Below are 27927 nucleotides of genomic sequence, written 5' to 3' on the forward strand. Positions count from 1 at the left end.
GCCACGGAATGACAACGATAGTGATGAAAGTGACGACTCGATGAAATCGGAGGAAATTCGCGCAGTCTATGAGGAATTAATACAGATGGAGACCCAAGAGAATGATGTCGACGAGAACAGCGAAAGCGACCACGACTCGATGAAATCGGAAAGAATTCGCAAAGCCTCTGAGAAAGTAATACTGATGCAGACCCTAGAGAATGATGCCCACGAGAAGAGCGACGACGACTCGATGGACTCGGAGAAAACTAGCTCAAAAGATGAGGAGGAAGTGAAGATGCGACAGACCCTTCAGAAACTGAACAACCAACAGGATCGTCAGGATCATGCTCAAGGTCTAGCCGCTGGCTCACCTAACGCCGTAAATCGCCTGATGAAAGAGCTGCGGCTCATCTATCATTCTGACACTTTTAAACAGAATGTGTTCTCGTTGGACCTAGACGATGATTCGATCTACAACTGGAAAGTTTCCATCCACTCGGTGGACAAGGACAGTCGCCTGTGTGCTGATATGTTAAAGCTAAAGAAAATCGATGGCGAAGGTGCCATCAAGCTGCAATTTATTTTCAACGATAACTATCCATCTTCGCCACCCTTTGTACGTGTCGTCTACCCCTTCATTATGGGAGGTTTTGTCACACACGGCGGAGCCATTTGCATGCAATTGCTAACCAATTCCGGTTGGACTTCCGCCTACACCGTCGAGTCACTGATCATTCAAATTTCCGTCGCACTGTCACAAAACAATGGACGCATCATCTTCGAAGTTTCAAACCGTTTACTTGAGAAGGTCTACAACCTGGAAAGAGCCCAGCGCAACTTTCAATATGCCGAGAGGATGCACAACAAACTTGGTTGGTCGCAAGTAGACAGACCCGAATGCTAAACAGTCACAGTTTTGCAACTCTCCCTCTCTCTGTTCTGTAATGCTTGCTAACGTCTGTTACGAAGAATTTCTTTTGTTAGCTTAAAAATTTGAAAACTGATTTAAAAACCTGAAGAAATAATATTGAATTTGTATTTAGTATTAAGTTATCTTTTGAAATATTCTCTATAAGGATTACAGAGCGGGGAAATTTATTTGTTAACCTAAAAATTTGAAAACTGATTCTAAAAACTGAAATAACTTTGAATTTGTTTTCAATTTTCCAATTATAATTTAGTTGCTTTCTGAGATGATATGAAGAAATTCTTTTGTTAGCTCAAAAATTTGAAAACTGATTTAAAAACCTGAAGGAATAATATTGAATTTGTATTTAGTATTAAGTTACATTTTGAAATGTTCTCTATAGGCATTACAGAACGACTTACAGGGAAATTCAGACCTTAAATTTCTTATCTTGTATTCGCAGTTCACTTAAAATGATTCATATTTTTATAAGCTAAAATGTTGAAAGTCAAAAATTGGATGAAAATAAAATACTTTTGATTTTGTGCATTGTATTTTATTTATTATTTCTTGCTGTGAGAAGTTAACAAATTTCATAATATTTTAAAGCACGGTTATAAGTTTTAACAATATTTTAAACTGCAATACGTAGATGCTGTTTGATAAAATGGGGATAACTTGGAACAAATTCACTTCCGGCATCAACAGAAGAAGCTGTCAAATGGGGAAAACAATGAGTTGAAGGAGCAAGAGAAGAACATTTTTATAAGGACCCACTTCATCGGCGGATGGTAACCGTATTGTTCATAGAGTTCAGCTTTGGTGATCGTCTGCTCCAGTTGCCCCGACAGCAGCTCAAAGTGGCGTAACGCCAACTGCGATCGGCAAACTCGGCGGCAGCGAGCATTTGCAACATATCATTCGGATCCATCAGCAAATCTGGGATGGACGTCTCCGGTTCATTTGCGTCGGGCAAGCACTCGGGCTTCTCACTAACACTATCCAGGGAAGGCGATGGCGATGCTGACTGTTCATCATCAATATCTTCAGCGACATCATCATCGACATCACCATCTTCATCGTCATTGAGGTCGTTGTTATCGCTAATCATGTCCGTCCAATCGTCTGGCACATTTGCATTGATCGCACGCGTTTCCCCAACGGTTTGCAAGTCAATTTAATTTTATGCATGTTTTAAAAATAATTAGCAGAGGAACTTGAATAACTATCGAAAGTAGAGTCAGCTCTACTCTTATACAGTCGATTGTGCAGCAAAGCAACTTGAATAATTATCGAATGTAAAGTCGATTCTGCAGAAAAGCAAACTTGAATATCTACCGAAAGTGCAGTTGGCTTCAATCGATTTTGCCGCGTTAAGCAACACTTTTTTTCCAAAGTATTTCATCATAACTGCGTCATTAAAAAGTTGCACATTGAAATCGCTTAAGTTCTTGCGAATTACATATATCAATATGGCTTGCTTCAAATCTCAGAAACTTGAAATCGAATTGCTGCAGCAGATCTTTCCAAAGGATCATAACCGTTTCCAGCTGCTCAATTGCAATCCGGACGATCTGCTCTTCCGCTTTATCGATGGCAATGGCAAACATTACGTAATTCATGCGAGTATTACGGTCACCTATCCAATGTCTCCGCCCATTTGGTACTCGGAATGCGATGATGCGAAGCTTAGCGAAATAATGCAAGAGCTGGGCAATTCCCAAGGAGAGGACAATCAGTTGGTGTTGCAGGTGGCTTCGTTGGTGCGTAAATTGTGCGACACTCACAATGTGCCGCTGCCGGATAATATGGACAAGTTAACGGTGCCGATGAAGCCACGGAATGACAACGATAGTGACGAAAGTGACGACGACTCGATGAAATCGGAGAAAACTAGCTCAAAAGATGAGGAGGAAGTGAAGCTGCGACAGACCCTTCAGAAACTGAACAACCAACAGGATCGTCAGGATCAACCTCAAGGTCTTGCCGCTGGCTCGCCTAACGCCGTAAATCGCCTGATGAAAGAGCTACGGCTCATCTATCATTCTGACACTTTTAAACAGAATGTGTTCTCGTTGGATCTAGACGATGATTCGATATACAACTGGAAAGTTTCTCTCTTCTCGGTGGACAAGAACAGTCGCCTGTATGCTGATATGTTAAAGCTAAAGGAAATCGATGGCGAAGGTGCCATCAAGCTGCAATTTATTTTCAACGATAACTATCCATTTTCGCCACCCTTTGTGCGTATCGTCTATCCCATCATCACGGGAAGTTTTGTCTTACTCGGCGGAGCCATTTGCATGCAATTGTTAACCAATTCCGGTTGGACTTCCGCCTACACCGTCGAGTCACTGATCATACAAATTGCCGCCGCACTGTCTCAACACGATGGACGCATCATCTTCGGCGTTTCAAACCGTTTACTTGAGAAGGTCTACAACCTGGAATACGCCCAGCGCAACTTTCAACAGGTCCAGAAGATGCACAATGAACGTGGTTGGTCGGAAGTAGACAGACCCGAAAGCTAAACAGTCACAGTTTTGTAACTCTCCCTCTCTCTGTTCTGTAATGCTTGCTAACGTCTGATCTGAGTGAATACTATACATTCCCTACATATGTTACGAAGAATTTCTTTTGTTAGCTCAAAAATTTGAAAACTGATTTAAAAAACCTGAAGGAATAATATTGAATTTGTATTAAGTTTTGTATTTAGTATTAATTTATCTTTTGAAATGTTCTCTATAAGCATTACAGAACGGGGAAATTTATTTATTTGTTAACTTAAAATTTGAAAACTGAAATAACTGAATTTATATTCAGTTTTACAATTTAGTTACTTTTTGAGATGCTATAAATAAATTATTTTTCCAAAAATTTAAAAAACGATTTAAAAAAACTGAAGGAATAATATTGAATTTGGATTTAGTATTAAATTATCTTTTAAAATGTTCTTTATCGGCATTACAGAATGACTTATAGGGAAATTCAGTCCTAAAATTTATTTTTCAGTTCTTAAATATTTCTCTTGTATTCGAAGTTTACTTAAAATGATTCATATTTTTATAAGCTAGGATGTGCAACAGTCAAAAATTGGATGCAAATATTATACTTTTGATTTTGTGCATTAATATGTATTTTATTTATTATTTCTTGCTGTGAGAAGTTAACAAATTTCATATTTTACAGCAAGGTGCAAGATGATAAGTTTTAACAATATTTTAGACGTTTCATGATTGATTGATGTGCGTATTGTAGACACCAGTTAAGATCATTGCAATACGTCGATGTAGTTTGATAAAATGGTTATAACTTGGAACAAATTCACTTCCGGCATCAACAGAAGAAGCTGTCAAATGGGGAAAACAATGAGTTGAAGGAGCAAGAGAAGAACATTTTTATAAGGACCCACTTCATCGGCGGATGGTAACCGTATTGTTCATAGAGCTCAGCCTTGGTGATCGTCTGCTCCAGTTGCCCCGACAGCAGCTCAAAGTGGCGTAACTCCCAACTGCGATCGGCAAACTCGGCGGCAGCGAGCATTTGCAACATATCATTCGGATCCATCAGCAAATCTGGGATGGACGTCTCCGGTTCATTTGTGTCGGGCAAGGGAAGGCGATGGCGATGCCGACTGCTCATCATCAATATCTTCAGCGACATCATCATCGACATCAACATCTTCATCGTCATTGAGGTCGTCGTTATCGCTAATCATGTCCGTCCAATCGTCTGGCACATTTGCATTGATCGCACGCGTTTCCTCAACGGTGCCCGGCAGAGCAGGAAAATCCTCCAAAACATTTCATCATACTGCATCATTAAAAAGTTGCACATTAAACTCGCTTTTGTTCTTGCGAATTATCTTGTGACTAATAAAATACCAAAACTGTTTGCAAGTCAATTAAATTTTTTACATACATATTTTAAAAATAATTAGCAGAGGAACTTGAATAGCTATCGATTGTGCAGCAAAGCAACTTGCATAATTATCGAATGTAAAGTCGATTCTGCAGAAAAGCAAACTTGAACCGAACTACCGAAAGTACAGTTGGCTTCATTCGATTTTGCCGCGTTAAGCAACATTTTTTTTCCAAAGTATTTCATCACAACTGCGTCATTAAAAAGTTGCACATTGAAATCGCTTTCGTTCTAACAAATTACAGCAATATGGACTGCTTCAAAACTCAGAAACTTGAAATCGAATTGCTGCAGCAGATCTTTCCAAAGGATCATAACCGTTTCCAGCTGCTCAATTGCAATCCGGACGATCTGCTCTTCCGCTTTATCGATGGCAATGGCAAACATTACGTAATTCATGCGAGTATTACGGTCACCTATCCAATGACTCCGCCCATTTGGTACTCAGAATGCGATAATGCGAAGCTTAGCGAAATAATGCAAGAGCTGGGCAATTCCCAAGGAGAGGACAATCAGTTGGTGTTGCAGGTGGCTTCGTTGGTGCGTAAATTGTGCGACACTCACAATGTGCAGCTGCCGGATAATATGGACAAGTTGACGGTGCCGTTGAAGCCACAGAATGACAATGATAGTGACGAAAGTGAGGACGACTCGATGGAATCGGAGGAAATTCGCGCAGTCTATGAGGAAGTAATATTGATGGAGACCCTAGAGAATGATGTCGACGAGAATAGCGAAAGCGACCACGACTCGATGGAATCGGAGGAAACTATCTCAAAAGATGACAATGATAGTGACGAAAGTGACGACGACCCGATGGAATCGGAGAATCGCGCAGTCTATGAGGAATTAATACTGATGGAGGTCCTAGAGAATGACTCGATGAAATCGGAGAAAACTAGCTCAAAAGATGAGGAGGAAGTGAAGATGCGACAGACCCTTCAGAAACTGAACAACCAACAGGATCATCAGGATCATGCTCAAGGTCTAGCCGCTGGCTCACCTAACGCCGTAAATCGCCTGATGAAAGAGCTGCGGCTCATCTATCATTCTGACACTTTTAAACAAAATGTGTTCTCGTTGGACCTAGACGATGATTCGATCTACAACTGGAATGTTTCCCTCCACTCGGTGGACAAGGACAGTCGCCTGTATGCCGATATGTTAAAGCTAAAGGAAATCGATGGCGAAGGTGCCATCAAGCTGCAATTTATTTTCAACGATAACTATCCATCTTCGCCACCCTTTGTACGTGTCGTCTACCCCTTCATTATGGGAGGTTTTGTCACACAGGGCGGAGCCATTTGCATGCAATTGTTAACCAATTCCGGTTGGACTTCCGCCTACACCGTCGAGTCACTGATCATACAAATTGCCGCCGCACTGTCTCAACACGATGGGCACATCTTCTTCGACGCTCCGAAGTCTTTATTTGACAAGTACTACAACCTGGAACACGCCCAGCGCAATTTTAAATTGGTCCAGAAGCTGCACAACTAACTAGCTTGGTCGGAAGTAGACAGACCCGAAAGCTAAACAGTCACAGTTTTGGAACTCTCCCTCTCTCCGTTCTGTAATGATTGCTAACGTCTGATATGAGTGAATACATTCCCTACATATGTTACGAAGAATTTCTTTTGTTAGCTCAAAAATTTGAAAACTGATTTAAAAACCTGAAGGAATATTGAATTTATATATAGTATTAAGTTATCTTTTGAAATGTTCTCTATAAGCATTACAGAACGGGGAAATTTATTTGTTAACCTAAAAATTTAAAAACTGATTCTAAAAACTGAAATAACTTTGAACTTGTTTTCAGTTTTCCATTTATAATTCAGTTATTTTTTGATGCTATGAAGAATTTCTTTTGTTAGCTCAAAAATTTGAAAACTGATTTAAAAACCTGAAGGAATATTGAATTTGTATTTAGTATTAAGTTACATTTTGAAATGTTCTCTATAGGCATTACAAAACGACTTACAGGGAGATTCAATCCTTAAATATTTCTCTTGTATTCGCAGTTCACTTAAAAAATGATTCATATTTTTATAAGCTAAGATGTTCAACAGTCAAAAATTGGATGAAAATAAAATACTTTTGATTTTGTACATTAATATGTATTTTATTTATTATTTCTTGCTGTGAGAAGTTAACAAATTTCATATTTTACAGCAAGGTGCAAGATGATAAGTTTTAAAAATATTTTAAACGTTTCATGATTGATTGATGTGCGTATTGTAGACACCACTGCAATACGTCGATGGAACAAATTCACTTCCGGCATCAGAAGAAGCTGTCGAAGGGGGAAAACAATGAGTTGATGGAGCAAAAGAACATCTTTATAAGGACCCACCTCATCTGCGGATGGTAACCGTATTGTTCATAGAGCTCAGCCTTGGTGATCGTCTGCTCCAGTTGCCCCGACAGCAGCTCAAAGTGACGTGGCATTATCTTCCAGTGCATCATGTTGAAATAGTTGTACTCACCCGACTCCTGACAGCGCGATGCCACGTAGTGCGGATTATCCGGCTGACGGCGTATCCACAAACGCTCCTCGATGTGATAACGCCAACCGCGATCAGCCAACTCGGCGGCAGCGAGCATTTGCAACATATCATTCGGATACGTGTAGAAGAAAAAGAAGAGCAACTCCGATTCCATCTGATCCATTTTGGGCTGTGGCAGCGCCTTGAAACTCGAACGGTAATAGTAAGGCGGAACATTGTGTTGTACCTCGTGCGGTGGACAACGGCCGCCCATCAAGGCGCCGGCAAAATTGGCATGCAACTTGTTTGCCTCGTGCGTCGAACAATGATTGAGGCAAGCGACCTTGTGGCCAAAGAACTGCACCATCCGTGGATTCTGTTGAACAGCCTGCAAATTCCTAGCCAAGCCAGCCATGCCAAAGGCATCTTTCAAGACCTTCCCTGACGAGAGCTGAGCATTGTTAGCTGCTGCTGCTGTTGGTGGCGCTACGTTGTCAAAGGTCACACCACCCAGTGGCATGCCCATGCGATTGGTGCACAAGCGTCCATAGTAAACGAGGCGCTCAAATCCTGGCGGTGGACCAAGCTGCGTTTTGACTTCGCTTGATTTTTGACGTTCCAAGGCACGCTGCTGCATGCCAGCGATGAGGAACTGTGGCTCGAAGAAGCTCTCGTTGGCACACTCACAGAAGTTGGGACGAAAATGTTTGCACTTCGGTGAGTGCTGCCATTCGCTGCCATTGGAATTGGCATTGCTGTGATCAGTGGATGCGGACACATGAACAACAGCTGGCGCGTCGTGTTCGCTACTCTCTGAGCTCTTGTTGTTGCTGCTGCTGCTGTGCAGCTCCATCAGCAAATCTGGGATGGACGTCTCCGGTTCATTTGCGTCGGGCAAGGACTCGGGCTTCTCACTAACACTATCCAGGGTAGGCGATGGCGATGCCGACTGCTCATCATCATCAATATCTTCAGCGTCATCATCCCCATCATCATCATCGACATCGCCATCTTCATCATCTTCATCGTCATTGAGGTCGTCGTTATCGCTAATCATGTCCGTCCAATCGTCTGGCACATTTGCATTAATCACACGCGTCGTTTCCTCAACGGTGCCCGGCAAAGCAGGAAAATCCTCGTGCAATATTGTGAACTTGGGCAGCGGTGATGTGGCTGACGGTGGCGTCTCCGCCTTGGCCATATTCTTGACCACATCCACATAGAGTGCGGCCGCACTCATTGTTGGTTTCGGCTCCGATTTCTTCTTAGTCTCCGGATTGGCAGCGGCGGCAGCTATGGCAACAGCTGCCGCAATAGCTTTGGCATTGTGACGCTTCATTTTGTTCAACTCAATTCTCGGAATGCTTCAGAGTTAAAGTAAATTTAAAGGCATCCTATGAATTGTTTAGCTAGAGTTCAAAATGGTCGGACTGCCAACTTGACTCGATAGTCAAACGTTTAATGCGTCATAATTAAAAAGCGTCGACCGATAATAAATATCGATAACTTTAACGAGTGTGTGTGTGTGTGTGGGTGCTGCTACGGAAATTGCCATAAACCAATTTAAAAGTCGAATCATAAATTTGCCAAGCTGCCTAGACGCAAATTCACCTGCACTTGCCGCCAATTGGCAACACAAAAAACGATCGTCAGGTTATGCAAAGAGTTATGAAAAGCGAAACAGCAAGAGAGAGAGAGAGCGAGCGAGGGAGATGGGACATGGAGAGAATTACAAGCCATTAACTTAAAATGACAACAGCACCACATAAATCTCGAGGCAGCCGCTTTTGTGGTTGCACTTAAAGGCAAATGTCTGGAAATTGACAAAAGGAACGCCGCATGACCATAAACTGTGAGGCTTGGAGTTGCACTTGGAGTTGAGAGTTGTAGTTGCTGTTGCTGTTGGAGTGGGCGGCGCAGGCGTTGGCATTGAGCGCTAATAGTCCCAAGCAACCACCAACCAACCACTAGACGAAGAGTCATTTGTGGCACTCGCCGCACACTTGCCACCCTCAGCTAGCCACACTTGCCACCACTTCTTGGCACTTGGCAAATTTATGCGAACGAGGTGCGAGCGTCAAATTAACGAACTTGTCTGCAGAAGATGCTGCTGGCAAAGTTCTCTGACCAAGAACAGAACACAACGAAGAGCGGAGCAACCATCTTGGTCACAAAAAAACACTCAGGAAATCAGGTGCAGGCAGCGTTCAGTTCAGCCAAATTAAGCACAAATAATATAAAATACAATAATGCTAAATCCATGCTGCAGGCATGAAAAATGATACACATAAAGCGAGCCAGATAGTTGCGCATCGAATAAATCCAGCCTAGAGATGGTTAAATCAAATGAATCAAGTTTGCGAAAGAAATAATAAAAGCTATTTTATTTTAGAACAGCAAATTGCCGATGAAAACATTTAGAGAGTTTACTTAAAAATATAAAGTAAATATCCGAATATAACAAATAGGTACGAATCTGTTATAAATGTGCTTTTGTTTCTTATTGTAAATGTCTTAAAATATGCATTCAAATTAGAAGTGGACAACATCGATGGGAATATAGACACTATCGATGGTCGGGCGCTATCGAGCCACAATCGATAGCAGCAGACACTTTCGATAGTGATGCAACCACTATCGATGACGCAAATATCGATGGCGTCCACTATCAATTGTTCTCCACCTCTAATGCCACATTTATTAATACATTAATCTATTTAAAAATGACTGCATCTCAAATTTAAAGGCTTTCTATTCCACAACGCTTTAAAGATTTCTTTAATAGATAGTTTTCGATGAAGCTGCTGTAATACTATCGTTGAAAAGCCCCACACAGTGCCATCACTAGCTATACCAGCTAACGAACATCACGAATTGCCATTTGGTGGCTGCGACAGGAACAACGAGCGACTCTGGACAGGGCAGAAGCCGCTCTTGAGCTCTTGGCCGCATAAACTACAATAAATCATACTCATGTTGCGCTGGCAAAGACAACGGGCAAACCGAGCAACAGAACTGAGCCGAACCGAAGCACATCCGAACCATAGTTTGCCGACGATCCACAAGTGCAGAGAGTTCCAGATATATCTGCAATGAGCAGCCCCAACGGCCACTTTGTGGAGAGCGACGGGTCAGCAATTGCTGAGCCATTAAATTGCCATTGCCCAGGCCAAGGAAACAAGTGAAGCGCAGTGAAGATCCCCAAGACCAACAACGAGACGAAGTATTTTTTTGTTCGTTTTTGTTGGTAGGTGTTAAGCCCCGGCATTCACTTAAGCTGCTTTGTAGCTCCCAAAGAGATTACCAGATCCAAAATTACTGCGAGTGAACGAACTGTTCTAGTCTCGGAAGAGGCAGAGAGACAGAGAGGAGGGTGGGGCAACATTATGGAAATTAGCCCTGGCCCCAAAGTGACGCCCCATCTACCGACACAAATGACCCCAATGTGCATCACTCAACTGCGTGTGCGACGTCACTGGACTAAAGATTGGCGAGTTGCTGTTGCTCTTGCAGTTGGCGTTGAAGATGTTGCAGTTGCTGTGTTGCCTAATGACCAGCATCAGGAGCAACAACAGCGAAGGTGAGGCACTTGCAACAACAACTACACATACAGTAGTTATCCGGACGCCAAGTTTTATGAGCAGTTTGTAGAATTGTGTGGGCCCATCTCTCCCTCTCTCTCTCTCTCTCTCTCGCTTAGTCGTACCCATTAGTCGAAGCGTTGTAATGGCCACATGTTTATGAGCTTTTTCGCAGCACTAAAAATTATGCACATGTGCTCAAGTACATTACACATAGGCGTAGATCTATTTGTGGTTTACTTGGTGGGCGGTGGAGACGGTTTGTTTTACGCTCTCTGACTAATTCCGCTGATGGTCTGCCAAACGAGGCTTTAAACCAAATATTAAAAAATATATTAACTGCCAAATTATAATATGCTTGACGTGTCATAAAATTAAGCTGCAATATATCAAACTGACACTAAAGCAAATATAACCTCATAAACTTAAATTTATTAGGCTGTTTTTAAATTTATTATATGTAATATTTGCAGAAATGTTGTGCTTTTCTTTATAAAGAAAAAGTCAAACATTTCGTAACTTCAATCTTTAAAATGTAATGTAAAAACTTGTAAGAAAGTCGAGTTTGCTTGTCTTCCGTTTTTAATGAAAACAAAACAGTGCGGTATTAATTTTAAAGCTTACCAAATAAATATACCACAAAAATATTAAAAACATACCAAATGTTATAGTTTGTATATCGATACATTTAAATTATACCATAGAGTGCAGAATATACGCTGATCAAAAATATTTAAATCTACTTTATAGGGTTGGAGATTTATTCTGCCTGTTAAATATATTTCATGTGGGCTCAAAATTATAATACTCTTTCTACTCAATGGGTAACGGGTATAAAAAACAAACTAATTCTACTAAAAATCTCGAAATTTGCAAAATCAATAAACTCTTTGTCCTTGTCCACGAATTAGTCCATTAATAGAGATATATGAGCCTCAATAACCGATAATCCTCAAAGCCCACTCATAAAGTCGTCAATAAACTAAACTAAAAATGCAATTGCAAGTCAATTTTTGTGTGGTACTTGAACAACAATGTTGCATTGTCTACGCAATTGTTGTTACTGCTGTTGTTGTTGTTGTGAAGCAATTCAACGAATATTCACTGATTTCGTAAAATATTACAATAAATGTCGTTTTCAACATTTATAAGCGCAGATTTTCATATTTTATTGCTTATAACCGCAAAGCGACATTAAATGCTGCTGCTTAAAGATACAAAATGCAGCGCATAATAAAACCCAGCAAAAAAGATGTGCCCCGAAAAAAAGAGCAGCAGAAACCGAAACAGAAACAGAGACCTGCCCCAGTAAGTCCGGGGCGAACGCAAAAGAAAAATGAATTGTCTTCATTTTGTAATTTAATGGTATTTTATTGAATTTTTGATGCGCACGGACAACGCGACTACGCATCCTTGGCTGCTGGCTTTGCCATCGATCGATGATGAAGGGGCAAGAAAGAGTTTCGGTACCTGACTGCCTCACTGCCTCACTGCCTGCCTGTTGACATTTAAAATATGGCCGCGTGTCAGTGCGGCTGCCCTACGCCCATTTTTATGGTCAGTCAGGTTTACATTTCGATTTCAATTTCAATTTTTCCCTCTTATTTTTTTGGGATTTTTTTTTCTGTTTTTTTTTCGGCACTGATCTCCGAACCCGAACAGGAATCTGAGTCTGGGACATGTGTGTGCCAGTTGGCGGCTGCAGCGCCGGCGTAAATTCAATTTGAAGGTCTGCGCACAGCGTCCGAATTCCCGAGATGCCAAAACAAAATGTGCTTTCACTTGACCCGGAGCGCTGCGTAAATAAATTTTATCGCACTGTTGACACGTGCGCGTAATATTTCATTAAACTTTAAATAAAATGCAACTAAGAAATACAACAAATAAAATAAATAAACCAACTAAAAACGAGACAGAATCTATGCCAGGAGTTCAGCGAAGTTTTAATACTCTTGCATTAAAACACAGTCTAATATTTTACAAAGAATTTTAATGATTATAAAGTTCACATTTAAGAACAGTCAATTCTTTTACAAAGAAATTTAATGATAATAATATTCTTTCATTAAAAAACTGTCTAATACTTTACAAAAACAATTAATGATTACAAAATTCACATTTGAAGATTATTCACAACGAATTTGTATGATTACAAAACTCGTACTTAGTAAAAACTGAGCAATCTGAAGCCATTCAAAATTTCCTTCCGCATTATTAAACAATAGTTGCACATATTGAGAATTGCAATCCATAAAGATAACCTCAACTTCGTTACACACTTGACAACTCAATTAATATACCCCAAAGTTAGTGACAATGCACGCAAACTATGTGCAATCATAACAACAGTAAAGTCTCGCTTAAGTATAATCTACAAAATTACATATACATATGTACATATTACATATAAAAGTCTCAAATGTTTGTTATAGCCAAGTCACACTGTACTTGTGTAAGCAGCATAAACAAATCGGCAGCCGCATCGTAACTTCGTTTTCAATTTGGCAAGTTTGACACTTGGCCAGTTAGTCAATTGGCCAAGTTTCACAATTGGCCAACGGGCGCCCATTTCAAAAAGTGTCCAAGTGCCACCTACGTTGGGTTTGCAGTTGCAGTTGCATTTGCACTTGGATCTGAAGTTGAAGTTGTGGAGGAATTGGAGTTGGAGTTGGAGTTGGGGCTACCTGTCGCTACTTGTGCCATTCACTTGCCGGCAGTGCGTGGCTCCTGCCAATGCCTTTTGCTTCTGCTCTGATTGCAAATGCCACGTAAACTATAACAAACACAAAAGTTGGGCCATTCGTCAGTCCGTTATTATTATTGCATAGCTCGCGTGTGTTGCAACTTTCAGTTTACCTAGTTAATCACAGACTCTCATGCCGAATGCAAAAGACAAAACGAATGCGATGTCAACACAAAGTACTAAAGATTAATGCCATATAAGAAATGCAATAAATATTTAAATCCATTTTTGTAATTGTCAATTTACGAAGTAATGAATTTTAAATATTTGCAATGATTACCATATTTCATTAAACTTAATCAATCAGAGAGTGAATTGTATTTTTTTCTACCAAATACTCAGTATATTTCTAAAGTATTATTGATAACCAAAACAACATATATATACAGTATGCTTTATTCAAAGAATTAATTTCTGTTGTTTATACTAACTATTCAGTATATTTCTGCAGTAGTATTAATTACGAATTCAATAAGATATACCATACGCATTATTCAGTATATTTCTGCAGTATTATTAATTGCTAATTAAACAGAGTTATATTCAAAGAATAAATTGAATATTTTTGTTTTTATATACTAATTAGTCAGTATATTTCAGCAGTATTATAAATTACCAATTCAACAGAATTGTACAACACGCTCTATTCAAAGAATGAATTGTAATTCCAAATTTTTATACTAACTACTTAGTATATTTCTGCAGTATTTTTAATGACCGATTTAACGGAGATATACTATAAGCTTTATTCAAAGAATGAATTTCAATCCAATATTTTATTATAACTATTCATTACATTTCTGGTGTATTTTAAATTACCAATTATTCAAAGAATGAATTGTAATTTCTTTTTTTATACAAACTTTTCAGTATATTTTTGCAGTATTATAAATTACAAATTCAACAGAAATATACTATACGCTTTATAAGCACTTAAGCTAAGCGTATGCCAACAATTTATTACATACACTCGCATTGTAATAATTGTAATTGTAACTGCAGTTGAATTTGCGGTCCTTGCCCTGCGGTCACTCATAACTTTTGGGGCAATAATCGAAATGCAGCATCCAAGAGTAATGGACCAAAGGGCTGGCACAGGCAACGCCCTAAACATACTACCGAAAACTGAATACCGAATGGAGTAAAGAAACGAATTGCCAATGCGCCAATATCTCATACTCGCCTTCAACTTTGCACTGCCAAAAAGCGTATAAACAGCAAGCAAAAAAAGAAAAATCCAAGGCGCACTTTCAATTAATCAACGAAATTAATTAAGCCCCCCGATCAGTGATCAGTGGCCAGCCAACGGGTACTTGAGCACTGATCATCGAGCGCTTAGCACTTCAAGTCTTAGCGATGGCAGCAGACACGCGTGACACGCACCAGCTCACGAGCTGGTCAAAAAAACATAATCAATATACTAAACATTATTATAAATTTTGGTATTGCCTTTTGTATTTAAGCAATATACGATACAATGAAAGGACTCATTCAATGAAATGTTTATACAGAAAATAAATAAATAGTTAAGAGATAATTTACATCGTTCATCAGTCGAAATGAAAATTAGTATTTTCAGTATACTAAGTTATACTTATAACTATAACTATATACTAAGTTATAGTATATTAACATCGTGTAATGAGAGAACACGAGATTTGGCCAGCTCTAGAGACACAATTGGAGATTGCAACATAATTTCATTTGGGCACAGCGTGCGTTTGTCGTCGCGTTGTTGTTATCATAGCAGGACGTGGCGGCGTCCATGTCGTCGACCATGTCCACGTTCATGTCCAAGTCCATGTCCGCGTCGCCAGCTCAGTTGGTCAGTTGGTCACTGGTCACCGCACTCAATTAGCACGCATGTAGCGCAACGGTGCGCCGATAATTAAGCTGAAGCCAGCCTTAAAACTGAAACTGGAGCTGAAGCTGGAGCTGGAGCCTGGTGACAATTGGCACCAGCCTGACACGATTTATGCGCTGCAGTTGCATTTGGATTTGGATTTGGATTTAGCAGAGCAATTGCGCAACATTTGACTAATAAATTTGCTTTTAATCATGGCACAAAATGCTACATGCTGTGATTAAGTCCAACTGCAAAAGACGAAGAGCCAAACCAACTACCGTTTCAGCAAAGCAGCGATAAGCAGCGTCTCTCTCTCTCTCTCTCTCTGTCTCTTTGAGCTGGCCAAATGGCATAATCGAGGCTAGTGATCCATCTCTTGGAAAAATGAGTAAACCACAAGCACATCGTACACACTCCCTAAAAGTTTAAGTTGAGTCAATTGAATGGAGGTAATACTCAAAACTTACAACCAATTGAAAGAAAGGAAAAAAACGCAATAATCCACCCGATCAAATCGTTGCTGGCCAACATCAGATAAAATATCAATTCAACTATTAAGCTCGTTAGATTTACAACAATTTGCAGTGGCAGCAAAAAGGTCATAGTTTGAGGCTATCAATAAATTATGATATTTAATTAATCAGGAAGGAAATCAGACTACTCACATTATGGGCGCAAGCCAAGAGCAGAACTCCAGCCAAAATTTTAAACTGATTGTGCAGAAACCAGATCTTTTTGAGGCGTGAGCAATACAATGTATCAGTGTAGAGTATCATCCAATATATTTCGTGAAAGGCCAAAAAAATCATGACATAACCCATGATAATGCAACCCTGTCGTAGGGGAACACAACAGCAGCACTTTTTAAAAACCAACATAATCAAAAAAATGCTCTACTTGATAATTTAGACAGTATTAACAGAGCTATCACGATGAAGGATTTCTTGAATGCCAATAAAGTGCTTTATTTTTAGCTTTAGTGTGGAATTCTAGGAATGCGCTACAGTAGTGAAAGTGTATAATGGAAATTTTATAATATCTAAACATTCATGTTCATGTGGAAATTCCCCCTCATCACATTCCCTCTTAAGTCAAACAACAACGACAACTACAACAAATTGCCTGTCATGTTATGTGTTATGAAGAAATGCTTTTAGTCGAAAGTCTTTCTTCAACGCAGTTCAAGGCAGAGAGAGAGAGAGAGAGGCAAGTGGAGACAGACAAGCGAGGGTTCTCTTAAAACAAAAGCTGTGTTTCAGCCACATTTTTGACTTGGTAAGACATTAATTTGTTTTTCTTCTTTTTATTTGGCATTCTAAGCCGCAGTTGTCAACGGCACTTTCTTCACAAAAAGAACTGGATTAGCAGAAAGTGCTCTTGATGTTTACAATCCATTTCATTTCCTAGCTAATAGTCAAGTCTTTGAATAGTTTTGCTCATTTAAAGCGCACGTATATAAATCAGCATTAATTTGACAGTGCATTTTACATAACTGCAGACAACAGGTGAAAGCGAAAAGCTGAATGCCTTTGCCTGCCAGCCTGCAGCTGTCAATGGTCATGGCCAGGCCAGATGGGGAGTCCAGATGTAGTTGCCAGCTATTGTGGCCAGGGAAAAACTCGCCACTTGCACTCGTAAAAATTTACTACCTGCCGCTTTGCGTCGCCTCGCATGCAAAATCGAATTGTGTGCTAATATTTGGCGATCGCCTGGGGGACAACATTTCGACATGGACATGGATGAAGTGACTGCAACTTCGACTTCAACTTGGACTTCGTCTTGCGACTCCAACTATGGAGGAGAAGAGTTTTCCCAGTGACTTTCTGGACAACAATAAAATCATTTTGCATGCCCAAATTGCCAAAATGTCAAAGGGGGAGGAGAAGGACGTGTGAGCTGTGTGTGTGAGATCGACATGCAAAGTCAGAGAAATTGTTGTCAAATGTGGTAAAAGTTGTCATGATGCCGAAAGGGTAACTTGAGAAGAACTTGATTGTGAGCAGTTCAAATTCGAATACAAATGTTTGATATGTAATTACCAACTTTGATTGTTTTAGATGACAATCTGGTATATTTTACATGTAGTAATATATCAATATACCAAATATAGTATTTGGTATATTTTTAGTATATTGGCGGTATATTAATTTGGTAACAATCTGATATATTGTGGACTCTATGGTATATTTTGAATATAGTACCAAAACAATATACCAAATATAGACTTTGGTATATTATGGGTTTTTTTAAATTTAGTTCTATATCAATATACAAAATACAGACTGTTATAATTTTAGTATTTTTGAATTTAGTATTATATCAATATACCAATAATAACCTTCGGTATGTTTTTAGCATTTTTGATTTTTACATTATATCAATATATCAAATATAGACTTTAGCATACTTTTAGTATTTTTGTGGTATATTATCTTGGTATATTTTAAAATCAATACCACACTGTTTTGCTTTTATTCACACAGAGTAGTCGAGCACGCTCGACTGAAGCTTTTTTACTTGTTACTATTGTCCATAGCTGAAGCTGGTTAACATGATTATGCAAGGTTAACAGGTAGAGAGCGAGCAAGAAATACTAGGACAGCGAAGAGGACACAAAAGTTGGTGATGATCGTTTAGATGAGAATGCGGAGCATCTTAAGCCGCAGCACTTAAGCTTAATCCGAGTCAAACAAAATGCCAACAAGTCGAATTGCAGGCTGCGTAACTTGTCAACGACAATTACGCGAATGATGCACCAACTGACTGATGATGGGGCAAGGATGGCAAAGGCAAAGCTAAAGCCAAAGCCAGAGGCAAAGGCAAAGGCGTCGCGACAAAATGCCACGCCACAGGCCAATTGGCGACTCAGACTGGCGACAATAAAAGTGCTCAGCAATTTGCGGACGCGTCTCTAATTGAGCCTAAAGCCAGCCATCGAATCGCGTTGACAGACACACACACACACACAGAAAGGGGCAAAGGTGCAATAGGGGCAGGGACTATGCTAAAATGTTCACATATTAGCCATGGCCAAGAGAAAGGTGTTTTATGTGCAGTGTGTCAGCGCTTTGATTTAGTCAACAACAACGGAAAAAAAGGAGACCAAAAGCCAAATCCAAATCCGTTCGCCTGCCAGGTGACAATCAATTTGTATATTTTCGCTTGAAATTATTTCTTTAATTTTCCGCACACATGCAGCGGGAGCGAGATGGCTGCAATGTGATTGGAATTTCATTTAGAAAGTTGCACCACAGTCTGCAGTTAACAAATTTGCATTTGCCAAAACGCTGTGGCTGAGGCTGTGTGCGAGCAAGTCTTCAGATTCAGATTCAGAGACTGAGCGACTGACTTTTCAAGACTGTTGCGACATTCTTCAAGCTGTGCAACGCCTTCACTTTTCACTCTCCAAGGCAGTCGCCTTAACTGGGTCATTTAATAATATAGATAGGCAGTCAAAGAGTGAATGGAGGGAGGGAGTGAGGGGGACGCCCGCACGATTTCATATTCTAATTCCGTCAATCATCTGCAACTGCAACCGTGTGTCTTGTTGCTCCCCATAAGTTAGCCATAGCTCGTGCTCTTATTGATCTTGTTTTACTTTTGTTGTTTTACTCGTTATACCCCAAGACTCTTCCCCTCCTCCTCCTATTCCTCCTCCCGCAATCTATATATAAATTTCTCGATTTTGATCTTTAACTTGTCTTGTGTCTGTGCGTAGATGATTTTTTGCCACTCCTTTGGGCCACGACGTTACTTGTGACTTTGACTTGACTTTACGAGTACTTTACTTCTGATGAAATGCTTTCTACTTTGATTCATTGTCTCTCTTTTCTTTTCGTTTGTGGCCTTTTCCCAACAAAAATTCAGTTTGAAAAACGTTTGGCTTTAATGGCTTTTGATTGATTATCGCGTGCCACGCTCTGTGGGTGCTCCAGCTCTAGCTCTGTCTCCAGCTCCAACTTCAGCTTCATGTGTGCTGTTTGGCCCACGTTTTCTATAATGCTTTTGTGGGTTTTTTATTGAAGTATGCTTAATTAGCTTGATGTGTGTGTCTGTCTGTATTTCTCTGTCTCTGTGTCTGGCATCCATTTCTGCCCCTCTCCCTGTTGCACGTGCTGCGAGTTCCTGGTACTCAGTGTGGGCTCAAACAACTTCAGAAACAATCGATGTCTACAACAAGTTTGCTTTACAAGTTATGCTCAAAAGGGCTCGAGGCCTCTATTGGCAGCGGGGGAAATTGAGTGTTGATCACTCATAACTTTAACAATTGCCTGTTCACAATGATAATTCGAGTATGTCAACCCAACAAGTGCAAGATTGTCAAGCAGACTCAATTATTGAATTTGAACTATTTTAAATTGTGGAGCAGGCCGAGTTTATTTTGAACTATTTTAAATTTAAGCCAAGCCTTTAAAATTCTATAGTCTTCTAACTTGAAACAAACTGCAAGCAAAAGCACATTTCACATGTCTTGAAATCAAATCTATAAATTAGCAATTGATTTACGTACCTTAAACTTTTTGCTATCAAAGTTCTAAATTCAATGAATTTAAATTGAAACAAACTAAAAGTACTTCTATTCCTTAATTCAGCCTTAATCAGCTCTTACTAAATGCATTTTAAAGTAAACTACATTGAATGCAAAATATAACTAAAACAGTAGAAAAGTGCTTCAAAGCTTCTTTAACACAGCTGTTGATATCTTCGATTCTAAAGCAATCTTGATATCAAATCTACAGATAGATTAATATACATATTTGACATTTTTCGGTTTCATATTTATAAATTATTTTATTTGAAATTGAAGCAATGAAAAGAAACTCAATTCATGAGAGAAAACTGTCAGCAAAAGCACATTAAGTCATAATGTTTTAAAGCAGCCTTTCTTAAATGCATTTTAAAGTAAACTATGAAACTAAAATAACCATGAAAAGTGTATCTAAAAGAGCAGAAAAGTGCTTTAAAGTGTCGATAGCTTTATTTACATGCCCTATAAATTTTAAAGCTGTTATAATAGAGCTGTTGTTATCTTCGATTTCACTCCAATCTTGCCATCACATCTACTAACATTCTAAAGAGTATCAATTGATTTATGTTTCTGAAACTTTTTGCTTTCATACTTATATAGTTCTAAGCTCTTGCTATCGGTATCTTCAGGATGTTTTTTGCATAGCAACTTTACAGTTTCTTTGGCCAGCTCATTAGACTGAATGTCCCCATGCGTTCGTTGGCTGTCTGTCCTACGCACTCCTTTTTAGACCAGCGAAACAACCTTTTGGCTGCACATAAAAACTGTTGCATTGTCTGTGGCAAGCTGGACGGACAGTGGCGAGGAGAGGGAAGTGAAGTGGGATGCATCTAAGTAGCCTCTGGCGAGCCTCCTTGTTGAGAGCCTCCTGGCAATGGCCGATGGTGGGTGATAAATGTTTAGAGGCGCGCGTGTGCAGGCAGCAAGCAGCAGCTTCCATTGAAATTAGTTATTCACGCGGATCGTTTAAGGCAATCCAACACCAACTTGAAACTGGCAACTGGCAGTTGGCAACTTGCAACTTGCAACTGGCAGAGGCAACTTGGCAACGCTTTGGTCATGGCTTGTCAGTGATGCCTTGTTGTGGACTCGGTTTTGTGGCTATTGTCGCCGCTTTTGTTTTAATGATCGTGCCTCATGGTGTCTCCTCCACCGCTGCTGCTGCTGCTGCTGCTGTCTGCTGCTCATTTACCGCTGCTTTGCAGCTTGCGCGGCAAAACGGGATGACTTCAGTGGCATTGGCTTTGCCACCGTTGCCGGCTTATCAGTGCAACATTTTGCATGTAGCAGGCAAACAAAAAGCACGTTCAACTTCATGGGCATTTGTCACAGTCCCTCCCACACACACACACATACACTTGGAGAAAGACGGACACTTTACATGTGTCTTTGTGTTTTTTTGTGCTGCCTTTTTTTATGTATGCTTTTAGCCATTTTATCGTCGCTTTGGCTACTGCGGCGCTCTGAGCCTTTTTTTCTAATGGCTCATTTCCTTGCTGCAACAACGACAGCAGCAACAACAACATCAACAACAATGGTAATTAACCTGTGCATGTTAATGAACTTCAAACCTGCCCCCAAAGCAAAGCTTTATGCAGATTTTTGTCTCCGAAACCAAAGTCGAGAGTGGATTCGCCTCATTCGGTTGGCGCTAATGCAAATCGTCGGTGTATGCTCCGGCATTTTGAGACAAAATGAGGTTGTTGTCGTGCCGTTGACAATCTAATTAGAATACAAAATGCTTTTAGCCAAACTCAGTTTACAGTCTACAGTCTAGAGTTTCAAGTTCATGGTGTTGACATATGTAGCTAGGCCAAACCCAGAGCCAAAGCAACAAAAGCAACTGCCTCCTGATCCTCATTCGCCATCTGCCAAGCGAGATCTGTTAATGGGCTCTCCACGCTTTATACCTTATTGATATCATATAAGGCTGGCCATAACCATACAATGTTTGCATTTTGGATTGCGATTAGATGTGGAAAGTGGAAAGCTTCGATTGAGATGCACCGATGAACCCGCCATTGACATTGCCTCAAAGGGAAAACTGTCAGACCTCCAGGCATTCATAATGAGTGGAAAGTTTTGTCAAGCGCTGCTGCTGCGACTGTTTAAGATGCGATAACTTGACATTGATAATACATTTTTATGACAGCTGAAACATGGCACATTTAAAGGACAGCACACAATAAGATTTAATGAGGAAACTATTTTTATATCATATGGCATACCCGCACTGAGCTGAGATACCCGCACCCAAATTTGAATAAAAGTGAATCAGTGAGGTATTTTTAAATATACCAAATTAATATACCACAGAAATACTAAAAATATCAATCGCCTTTCGGTATATTGATACAGTACTGCATTCAATATATACCATTCAAAATATACCGCAGAGTACACAATATACTATTTAAAATATACCATATATTGCAAAATATACCGTTCAAAATATACCATATTTTAAAAAATGTACCAGTTTGTCAGCCAAAGCAACTTAGACCCATACAAATGTGTTTCTTAAAAAATCTTTAACAAATTACTATTGATAACGGGTATAATAAATACAATTTTGGTAAGAAAATTTGTAAAACTAATACCTAATCCCTATCCCTGAATCGCAGCTCTGTACTATAGCATTCCCTGTTCATTATAGTAGTGCAATTTGTTGATTCCGCTGACCTTACAGCTGCTCTGGCATTTGTTGGCCTGCATACAAATGCAATTGTAACCCATTTCCCGTGCCACAACTCTTAACACACCACAAATTGCGCTTACACAGGGAGCAGACGATGAAGACGAAGGGGAAGAGACACTCATAAGCGTGTTGCAAGTTCACACAGATTGCATCACATAACCTCATTTCGCACATTTTGCACAAATATTGACTTCGGACTGCTGTTTGTTGTGTTGTTTGTTGTTTGGATCAGTTGCAACTTGCAGCAGTTGTTTGCAGCAGTTTGCCTTTGGCCCCCCAACGAACTTGGCTAAGTGGCACACTCACTTGGAGGCAACTGCAGCATCGAATTGCAATTGCAGCAAATTGGCTGCAACTGCAACAGCAACAACTTCGAGACGACTCAGCACAATGGGGTCAGTCTAGGGCGATGGCATTGTCGATGCGATGCACAAGTTGCGCCTTGGCCATGTTCTCTCTAATGTCAACTCATAATGCCAGAATGGAAAGCAGCGACGGCAGCACAAGATTCTTAATGTTTTTGGGCTGCTGACCCACAAAAGTAGTCGCAACTATTGTTGTTGTTGTTGCTGTTGTTGATGTCACTTTGCAGGCAGCTCGACACGAACTCTTGCCAATGCATCTAATATCCCCTTTGGCAAAGGCAACACAAACTCTTTGCACTCGACTCCGCTCGAGTCTCAATTTGGTCAATTTTGTGTGCATTGGCCAATTGATCAAGCTGCCTCCGAGCCATAATAACAATTACATGAAAATGAGACAAAGTCCGATCGTTGTTGTGTTTGAAATGCTTTCTAGGGGCGTTCCCACCTGATGTTACACCATCTACAGCTTCAGCACCAAAAAACAACAGATCCAAAACAAAAATGGCTTACAAAGAAGTAAAAAAAACAACTACCATCGACTGTTTGAAATTTGTCGCCGTCCTGCAACATTGTCCGTGTTGCAGCTCCTTGTAACTGTCAGGGCTCCACAACAAAGCCAAAAAAAAACAAAAACAATCATTAAATTCAAAGAAAATAAAAATACGAAAAGGGTACCAAGTGCAAAAGGTTACAGGTACAGCAAAACCAACAACAACAACAGCAACTCCAGTAAACAAATGAAATAAATGAGACAGCAGAAAAAGCGTTGCCAAGTCGAGAATTGAATGCTCTGCAATTGTGATAGATTTTGTATAAAGCAAAACAATTTGTTAGAGGAAAGTAACTATGTAAATGAATTGAATAGACTTTCATATTTGCAATATAATTTATATTTGCAATTCAATTTAAATAACTTTAATAAAATATAATTCATTGCAAATATAACTAATTGAATTAAAAACACTTTAATAAAATGGATATCATTGAATATATTCAATACGAGACTCTTACATTCAAAGGCTGCTGTCATCATTTGTAGCCCAGTTCTATATCGATTAACTTGACAGAAATAAAATTTTGATACAGCTTTCCTTTGCTGGCAACAAAGTAGCTGGACTGTCTTTGCCAAGTTGCCCCAAAAGTCGCTGCAGCAAACAAATAAATCTGACAAGAGTTTGCAGCTCTGAAGTCGCTGCTTTTGCTTTGACTTGACTTTAGAATGCACCCAAAAAACGATGATGAAGTGATTTTGGGTGGAAACGGGAGGAGTCAAGACGATGACAAAAAAGAGAGACGAAGACGAAGTGGAGCGGAGGTCGCCAATCGGCAAGTCGAGATTTTGGATTTTTGGTTAATGCTGGCTGGCTGCTAAGGAATTGCCCCGTTGAAGTCGACTTCAACTTCAACTTCAATGCGCACGCGCTGCCTGCCACTTAACGAGGAGGAAAGCAGGCAACAGGCAACAGTGCTTGCAACTGCTGCCTTTTGAGGGCGTTGCAGTGTCTCGCTGTCGCTTTGTGGCAAACTGCAACAGAGTAAAAAGAAGGTGACAAAGTCACGAAATTCTTGTCAATTTTCAACTACAGACCAATTTGTTTGTCTTCTCAGTTTATTTTTTTACTTCTTCTGTGCTGTTTTTGCGGCAGGCGCAAAAACCCTAAAAAAAAACAACACAGGAAAAAAGACAAATCAAATAAAAGCAAAAAAAAAAGAGAAAAAACATCGTGACAAATCAGGCTACCAAAATTGGGCGCAAAGCGCACAGTTAACGTCTTGGCTTGGGCCAAGGCTAAGGTACAAAAATACAAGACAGTTGCTAGCCCCCATATCAATAAGTTTTTCCCATCCCCATTTCCCAAAACAAAAGCAGACGAGTCGACGATGACGATGAGGATGAGGATGACGCCTCCACTATCAACACCTTCTACTCTGTGCAACAGTTAAATTGCTTCCCAGGATGGGGCACAAAACTTCTTTGCAGCTTTGGATCTGATTTTGGTCATGTATAAGGCCAAATGAAATTGTCTGGCACGCTAAGTGTTTTCTTCAGTTTCGGCCTGCCTTATATAGCCGATTGATTGCTCCACTAACATAATCCATTCCGGTCGACCAGCTTGCAACGTTTGCAACTTTGTTGTTGTTGGCGGCAAACGCGGCAACATTCTCTCAACATCAAACAAATTCATTGGCTCAGCGTCTATGCCGCAAAACATCTTGCCACAATAAATTTCAATTACTTACCTACATTTTAAGACACTTTTACCGCTAAAAGTATTTAATGTTGTTGTTATACGAGTGCTCGTTGCTGCTGCTGCTGCTGTTGTTGCTGCAGTTGCCGCTGATGCACTAACATTGTTCAATTTTGACAACAAGCGTGAGAGGAACTCGCGATGCGTGCCTGGGAAGGCGCAACGAAGCTGCAACATAATCTCGACTCTGGGTCAGCAGAGCGACAGCTTTTTAATGGGACAACTCCAAAAGTTTGAAAGACAGAAAAACTATTCAGCAGATGTGGCGGAAAAAATAAATGATTCTCGTCCATAAAATCAAATATTGTTTGACTGCATTTTTAACAAAATTTAAAATCCAAGAAAATTATTTAAAAAATTATAAAATAGTAAAATTAAATTTAATTTTCTGATATTTTTTATTTATATTTTATATTTATATTTTACGATGTAATAACAAAATTAACAAAAAAGAAAAAAAAGTCATGACCGTTTTAAATAAAAACAAAACAGTGTAGTATTAGTTTGAAAATATACCAAAATATACCAAATACAAAATACTAAAAGTACACTATATATGGTATTAAAAATATACCAACTGTTGCTATATTTAAAAAATACCATAGAGTGCCAAATATACCAGATTGTCTGATATACCAGATTGCCCATACAAAAGTATTAATCTTAAATCTTAAATTCTGAAGTTTTTTCAGCTAAGAATATAACAAATGAATATAAAAAATATTCGATCAATTGTGCGGCATTTTAAATGGAATATTAAGACAAAAGATTCCAAACATCCTTAATTTTGCTCAATATTAAGCAAATTCTCCAAATGTTTTCCTTTTTCAAAGTCAACCTTGTTGTCGTTGAGTGAAATATATTTTAGAAAGTCATGAGCAACGATAAGAAGAAGCGACAGCAAAATTTCAGAGATGAAGCTGTAGCTGTTCAACATGAAAAATCAATCATGTCAATGCGAGGAATAAGATGTTGACAAGCGGCGCTCAGATCAAAGCCCCAAAGGTCCAAAAGGCACACATTACGATCGCATTGTCTGCAAACAGGAGTTGCAAGTTGCAAGTTGCAAGTTGCCAGTTGGTCAACTGGTAAATGCGTAATAATATTTATGTGTGTGATCGACGCTTGGGGGATGACAAATCCAAATCCAAGTCAAGCCAAGCCAACAACATTGACGCCCATATCACATTCTGGACCGCCCTGGACCACCGACCACACCCAGCGTCGGCTGCTCACTTGATCCTGAGTCTAGCGCCAACTAGCTGCCAACTTGCCAATCGCCCAGCCGACTTCAACTTCAACTGCCAACTTGCAACTGCAACTGCAACAGCAACAGTAACTGCCACTGCAACTTCAGAGCGAGCGCACACAGAGCGCCACATGTTCGCGTTTCGTGCTTGTTGTTTTGATTTACTCTGGCACTGGCTTTATTTATAGACGACGTCTGCGCTCTCCCTTCTTTCCCTCCTCCTATTCATGCCACCCTCTCTGCTCGTCTATGCGACTCAGAGTCGGGCCCCCTGTTGCGTCATCCATCCGTCCGGTGGGTGGCTTTAGCCGCCTTAGTTGTCCCGCCGACTCCTTTGACTACGCTCGCTTTTTAATTTGGCAAATTTATACACACCACGCTGCACAGTAGTTCACAGTTGTTGTTGCTCTTGTTGTTGTTATTGCTGTTCACAATTGGTTTATTATACGCAAGCAATCATCAAAGTGTTGCACGACTAAATGTTATGCAGTATCAAATGATTTTTATGAGTAATGAAGAGAGAATTCCTTACAATCATCGTATATTCAGCACAGCCTTTTATTTTCTAATAACATTAAATATACCCGTATATTCATAGTCTTTACTCTTTTCATATTATGATAGAATTTTGTTGCCCTTTTCTAAAATTTCATCTAAACATTTCTCCTTTTTAGCCTTGTAACAAATTTGTTTAACCTTTTAATCAATTTTCCTCCAGAAAATCCTCTGTTTGGTTTAACTAAAATGATGATATCTACAAATAAATTTAATTAATTTAAAACCTTTCCTTTTCCATATCACTATAGAATTCTAGAAGTTCTAAAAGTTAATTAAAGTGTTTCTTTATAGCTATCTAACAAATTCGTTAAACCTTTTAATCAATTTGCCTCTAGAAAATAGAGGATTTTCTTGCCTTAACTAAAGTGTTGATATCCACAAACTTCTTTGCTGTATTTAATTCAATTATAAACAAATTTTTGTCTCAACAGTTTCCCTTACTTTACTTTTATTATACCCTCTTTCGCTTTCATATTGCTGGGTATCAAACAGTTAATGTTGATTCATAAAATGGTTTTATTTGCCGCTGCCTGTTGCTCATTTCCACTTTCAGACCACCCACAGCCTCAAATTTCAACAAATTTACACACAGCCACAACAAATACACGCGCACAGCTGCTCAAAGTAAGCGCAGCGAATTTGTAAAAAAGCGTTGTAATTTTTCAACTGCAAAATCTCCAAGCGCATACACTCAAAATTCACTCACACACTTACACACACAGAGGCAGAGAGGCACAACAACCGTCAGCTTAATTAATAGATTTATCGCTATGCCTGCATATTATAACAAATTGGTAACGAATTAATCCTTTCA

The 27927-nt window shown here is 39.6% G+C and overlaps 3 protein-coding genes across 6 annotated transcripts in view; 1 reads left to right on the forward strand and 2 right to left on the reverse strand.

Annotated features, from left to right (window-relative positions):
- Positions 1 to 16488, reverse strand: part of LOC133850519 (uncharacterized) — an 85701-nt gene extending 69213 nt beyond the window's left edge. The window contains exons 1-3 of one of the 3 annotated variants that reach the window (XM_062286645.1): positions 16132 to 16488; positions 15937 to 16078; positions 15653 to 15883 (exon numbers count right to left, since the gene is read on the reverse strand). In XM_062286645.1, the coding sequence (XP_062142629.1) occupies positions 15828 to 15883; positions 15937 to 16078; positions 16132 to 16344 (411 nt within the window). In that variant the 5' untranslated portion in view covers positions 16345 to 16488 and the 3' untranslated portion in view covers positions 15653 to 15827. Of the gene's footprint in view, positions 1 to 15652; positions 15884 to 15933; positions 16079 to 16131 lie in introns of those variants that run through there. The other 2 variants (XM_062286644.1, XR_009895643.1) reach the window with 2 other exon arrangements.
- Positions 1467 to 8728, reverse strand: LOC133837354 (uncharacterized). Of its 2 annotated transcripts, none has more exons than XM_062268088.1 (2): positions 7164 to 8728; positions 1467 to 1603 (listed from the first exon to the last, which is right to left on the reverse strand). In XM_062268088.1, exons 1-2 carry the CDS (start codon positions 8633 to 8635, stop codon positions 1591 to 1593), a joined length of 1485 nt encoding a protein of 494 aa, XP_062124072.1. In that variant the 5' UTR covers positions 8636 to 8728; the 3' UTR covers positions 1467 to 1590. The 2 variants fall into 2 exon arrangements, with proteins under 2 accessions (XP_062124072.1, XP_062124080.1); XM_062268096.1 differs by lacking the exon at positions 1467 to 1603 and adding an exon at positions 6918 to 7103 and having other exon boundaries at positions 7164 to 8727.
- On the forward strand, positions 5693 to 6506 carry LOC133837368 (ubiquitin-conjugating enzyme E2 Q2-like). Its single transcript, XM_062268108.1, has one exon. It carries the CDS (start codon positions 5693 to 5695, stop codon positions 6308 to 6310), a length of 618 nt encoding a protein of 205 aa, XP_062124092.1. The 3' UTR covers positions 6311 to 6506.
- Positions 16489 to 27927: the final 11439 nt, after the last annotated feature.

The sequence above is a fragment of the Drosophila sulfurigaster genome, chromosome 2L, assembly GCF_023558435.1.
Source record: "Drosophila sulfurigaster albostrigata strain 15112-1811.04 chromosome 2L, ASM2355843v2, whole genome shotgun sequence".
Classification (NCBI taxonomy): Eukaryota; Metazoa; Arthropoda; class Insecta; order Diptera; family Drosophilidae; genus Drosophila; species Drosophila sulfurigaster.